This window comes from Aristolochia californica, unplaced genomic scaffold (genome assembly GCF_029961685.1).
Source record: "Aristolochia californica isolate CCGP_79_NKW_82.1479 unplaced genomic scaffold, dmAriCali1.0.hap1 SCAF_12, whole genome shotgun sequence".
Classification (NCBI taxonomy): Eukaryota; Viridiplantae; Streptophyta; class Magnoliopsida; order Piperales; family Aristolochiaceae; genus Aristolochia; species Aristolochia californica.
The window spans coordinates 801,497-806,594 of record NW_027181793.1 but is presented as its reverse complement, the minus strand read 5'-3'; the positions used below and the strand labels follow the sequence as shown (position 1 = coordinate 806,594).

Here is a 5,098-nt window from a genome sequence, read left to right as displayed (position 1 = left end):
AATCTAAGTTTTTCAAGAAGGCTAAGTACACGTGCTCTTTGATTTTGAAATCAATCGATTGCACTTAATTCCGCACTGAGCTTTGATTTATACTTAAAAATCATTGCTTTTAAGTTTAATTTGTGTTTTTTCGTATGGGTCTTTTGACTTTGCCTCTTAGTTGAGCATGTTTTGGTAGTTTTTCAAAAGCCTTTACACCTGAGGTTAAACCTTTTCGACCATTGACTTCAAAATCATACTTGAGATTAATTTTTTAACTACTAAAACTTTGGTAGAATCAACTAGGATCTGGTGCATTCACTTTTGTTCTCATTATTATAAAATTTGCCTAATTAGAGGCATTTATGTTTTGTTGCTATAAAACAATTGACCCTTGCATTGTTGATCCAATCAATTAACTTGTGTGAGCTCATTGGAAGTTTAGAACCCCTTTTGAGGGTCTAAGTGAGTGTACCCAGTTTCTAACCATAACTTCCAAGTTTGGGTAGGTGTTATAATTCAAACCTTAGAGGTCTTTTACTCTAGCCAATGTTAAGCTACTAAACATAAAAAATTAACTCTAAGATACAAACACCTTTGGAGTAGATCAGTAACCTAAGTTTAGGTCATAAACCACTATAAATCCTTAAGAGCATTTGTGATTTGTTGGTTTTTGTTTCAAATTCTTGCATTGCTTATGTATGATGTTATTCAAATTAATTGAAAGTTAATACTAGTTATAAATTCTCATACATTTATAACTTATGTTCCTTTGAAATTTGCTTTCTTGGATCACATTGTTTTCTAGAGCAACAAAAAACAGATTTTTGCAACCCTTTTTAACATGTTTTGAGACGAGGAATTCTAAGAGAAAAAATTCTCATTCTACAAAACCAGCACAACCACAAACTTAGCCAGACCCAAAATTTTCCATGTACACTTTTGTCCTATAATTTCCTATTGCCACAATTTGCATCCTTACATGAGTCACTTGCCTGTTGGCATCCCAAACTTCAACTCCTCGCATTCAGTCTTCATAGACTCACTTTTGGGTGAGTCACTTAGTATAGATTCGCTTCACAACATTTAAGAAAAATGTGAAATCAACAAGGAAGATAACCTAGCTTCAAATACCACGAGGAAAACATACAATCAGAAGAGAATAAACAGAAGAGTTTCAGAGAAAGAAGTCAAAAGAACAAGTTTAATGAAGCTATCTCAGCGAACACGACGAACTCTCTCTTCTTGTCCCAATCCAAGCGACTTTTGGGCATTAGCTATCCCCTCTGGATCTACAGTCAAAAGTATGACATACCGAAGAGATCATAAATGAGCTTAACAAGAGACATGAAAAGAGACAAATAAAATCTGCCAAGGGATAGAACTTGACACAACAATTAAATATGAAACTTACCAAAGAACTGCGTGAAGATGCGAGTGAAAAAACTTAAGTTGCGTGAAACATTGTACGCAATAGCAGGAGGAAGAGGTTTCACAATGGTGTCAATGCTAAACACTCGTCTAAGAAACTGCAAAAAAGGATAGCCCATTTACTACTGAAACATATCAAGTAAAGAAAAAAAGGTCTAGCAGAGTTCAGTGAAATGAATTTAGCTGCTGCCATGCTTTTCAAAGCATGGTTTTGTACTGTCAGACATATTTACAGCGTTAGTGCTCTCATTTGCATGGAGGAATGCCCAAACATTAAGGTCACTAGCACACCTCCATCACTATTAAGGCCAGATATAGGATATTTGATCAACGCAGGTGGTTGCAGCTGATCATATGCTGCTCTGCAATATAAACTTCCAAACTTTCAATCTCTCCAGAGAAGAATTCTCAAAGTTTTGAATGGTAAAGGCTCAAAAGCCACAAAGGGTCTTGAGTTCAAGTATAATCAGGGTATTGATTTCTGTTTGCGTAATCAACATTCAAAAACACAAAAAAATTAAAGAAAAGAAAAAAAGGAATTTTCCTTTAGCATGAAAAAGATGATTTAAAGTGGTTCAAAACTTTCTTGAAAACGTAAAAGACACTAGCTATCAATGAGCGGACAATGCAGAGTCAAGCAACGACCAGGTGAAGTTATATGGAGCTACAGAACCCAATGTTCTTTCTTTGTATTTTAACTTTGGAGTTTTTTTTTTCCCCTTTTCATCCAGAAACTCAATATTTTTCTTACAAGCCATGCAGGTTTTGGCTCAAAACATGAGATAAGCATAAGAGTTTATGCACTACAACAAACATAAAAGAAATGCACTACTAAATGTTCATCATCACCATCATCAAAACCTTGTCAAAGACATGTCTTAGCTATCCCTTCTCATTTTTTACCTATCATTACTCTTGAAACAATGATCACACCAAGTTCATTTGACTTTCAAGCCTTACAATCTAAGATCAGAGAACATGATTGATTGATCGATCAGTGATTTTAATATGCAAAAAGTAGTGTTGTAATGCACATCTTGCAGTTCCTGTTACAATGGGAGTTTAAATACCTTAACACCATATCCTTCTACTAGAGGCAATTCCGAAGGAAAAGAAGAAAATAGAAGCAAGAGCATTACATCTGAAGAGAGACAACGGGCATTTTCGGAAAAAAAAAAGACAATGGCAACCTTAGAGGGTTTTCTAAATCTTATCTGTCACTCCTTTGGCAATTCAACTCTGGGTAATAAGGTAGTAAGTGGTCCTCACAAGTAGAAGCTCAAAAAGCACATCCACCAAACAAGGACTGGATTAAAAGAAGGGCAGTCTCAGAGGTTAAGTCTTCAGCTAGGCCCCTGAAATGTCTCATTCCAGTAGCTATGTATCACAGAGAAGAAACAAAAACTCTTTCTGCATTCAATTACTCTTACATTACTGAGAGAATTGATCTTTCATTGTAAACCAATAGCAACAATAAAGGAGAACACAGCTGAGAAAAACCCGTGAACAATATTAGAGTACATAGTTCACCAAAAAACCTGGTCGGACAAACGTTGATGACAATAAGGCTAAGTAAAACATTTAAATAAAGATTAAATTGATAGTTGAAGATGACCTTGTAATGTGACCAAAATAACCAATTTTATCCATAAAAGTTGTACACACTTTGCATTTCTAATATAGTATAAGGTTTTCTCTCTTCACTTTAGTCGTTTATTCTTTGATGAACTTTGGTCCTGAAAGAAATTATTGTTGGCAATGTTTAAATATAAGAAAGTGATGCTGAAGAAAAACTGAAAATTTCTGTCACAGAGAAACGCCCAAAATTTCAAACTAAGAGACCTGGGAAGAAGAGAAAGCCGCAGACACCGTTCTGACCAGACAACCACAGTATGAAATTGAGGCTACGGAACTAAATTCCTGTGATAAGGGAGTTATTATAAAATATGATATCCAGAAAGGCCATTTAAGTAACACTGACCAGACAACCACAGTATGAAATTGAGGCTACGGAACTAAATTCCTGTGATAAGGGAATTATGATAAAATATGATATCCAGAAAGGCCATTTAAGTAACAAACAACTCCACATAAGAGGCGAACTCCATGACAGACAATAGGCATAAGAAAGATCACATTCCACCTATAATCTGTGGTTGCATGCTAGAGTATTTCAGAACCGAGAGAAAAGCACGAAATGGTTCAATACCTTCTTACAAGCCTTTACCGAAACTCCATAAACAGTACATTCCTCACACCCGCAACAGTTCTAACACAAAATCGAAAAAAAATAAGAAACGGGTTCCGTGAAAAATCACCTGAACATTCCTCTGAAAGCTATAGCGTAGCTCAGGATCGATTTCAGGCGTCGATTCTTCTGCGTCAGCAACGGTTCTGGAGGAAACAGATTTTTTTTTGGGTACATACATAGTGGGTGTGGCACCCGGCTGATTCGTGGCCCTGAGCTTCGCATCAGTGAACATTTCGGGCTTCTCTTCGCCTCGCCATGGAGCAGAATCGAGGAGCTTCTTCATGTCGCGGGCGGAGAGTCCTTTACTGGAGGAAGTTTGGCGAAGAGCTAAAGGTCGACGATAAGATATATCCCAGGGCCGTAAGGACAAGGAAAATTGACGGGTTATAGACTAAATGATGCCAAATTCACGAGTAGTAGATCAAAGGTATTAAATTTACGATTTTAAGCTTTGGGATCAAAGATATTTAATTTTTTGCTATTAAATATTAATGGTTTACAAGAGTACAATAGATTCTACTCTCACATTGCCTCAAATGAAATCATTAATATAATTTATTATGTAAAGTGGAACCATAATAACATTCAAATTAGAATCTTTCGTACTCATGTGAACTACAACTGTTTCATATGTAGTAATTTTTTTGTAGTACATAACATAGGGGGGGTTAGTCCCCCAAATGGATTTTTCAAGTTCAAGCTCATGTCCAACATGAAGATCATCTTCGCACTTGGTGTTAGTGTTGACGACTTCATGTGCACTAGAAAACAGTTTCCAGTGTTAGTGCCCCAACATGAGAAAAACATAAAAAGCAAGAGAATCCCTAAATTTGTACAGTACATTTAATTACAACATAATCCTTAAACCATAAATTAGGTAAAATAACCATTATTACTACACGAATAAGTTATTTAATGTATAATTAAATATATTAATATATTTATTAATTGAATTAGATATTTTATTGTGCATTAATAGTGTAACATTTTTATCTTTTACTGCTTAGTATAGTCATATTATATTTTTGTACATGGTGATTGAAATTTTGGTTCAGAGAAAATCTTAATACACTCAAATTAGTATCGATTAGATGACAATCACCATGAACTGAAGAGAAAGAGTTTATCTCAATTAGGGTTCCTTAAATTAGCTTGTGCACTTCATTAATATTGATAGTTCATTGTATATTGACCATAATGCTCATGAGGCTACATAAAAGATATAAACTAAATAAAAAATGCAACATAGTTTATGCACTTATGCACATATACACATACTCAACTTCTAATAATCCCCCTCGAACTCGAGAATAGACATCAAATAATCCCAGCTTATAACATAATTTCTCAAATTCTACCCCAGGGAGAGATTGCGTAAACAGATTAGCTAGTTGGTCCTCAGTTTCCACATGACGAGTTGCAAATTTTCCACCATAA

At 35.2% G+C, this 5,098-nt stretch overlaps 1 protein-coding gene across 1 annotated transcript; it reads right to left on the bottom strand.

The window, feature by feature from the left end:
• Positions 1-1,090: 1,090 nt before the first annotated feature.
• LOC137946465 (uncharacterized) lies at positions 1,091-3,975 on the bottom strand. Its single transcript, XM_068792773.1, has 3 exons — positions 3,729-3,975; positions 1,394-1,508; positions 1,091-1,271 (listed from the first exon to the last, which is right to left on the bottom strand). Exons 1-3 carry the CDS (start codon positions 3,942-3,944, stop codon positions 1,198-1,200), a joined length of 405 nt encoding a protein of 134 aa, XP_068648874.1. The 5' UTR covers positions 3,945-3,975; the 3' UTR covers positions 1,091-1,197.
• Between the last annotated feature and the right edge of the window lie 1,123 nt (positions 3,976-5,098).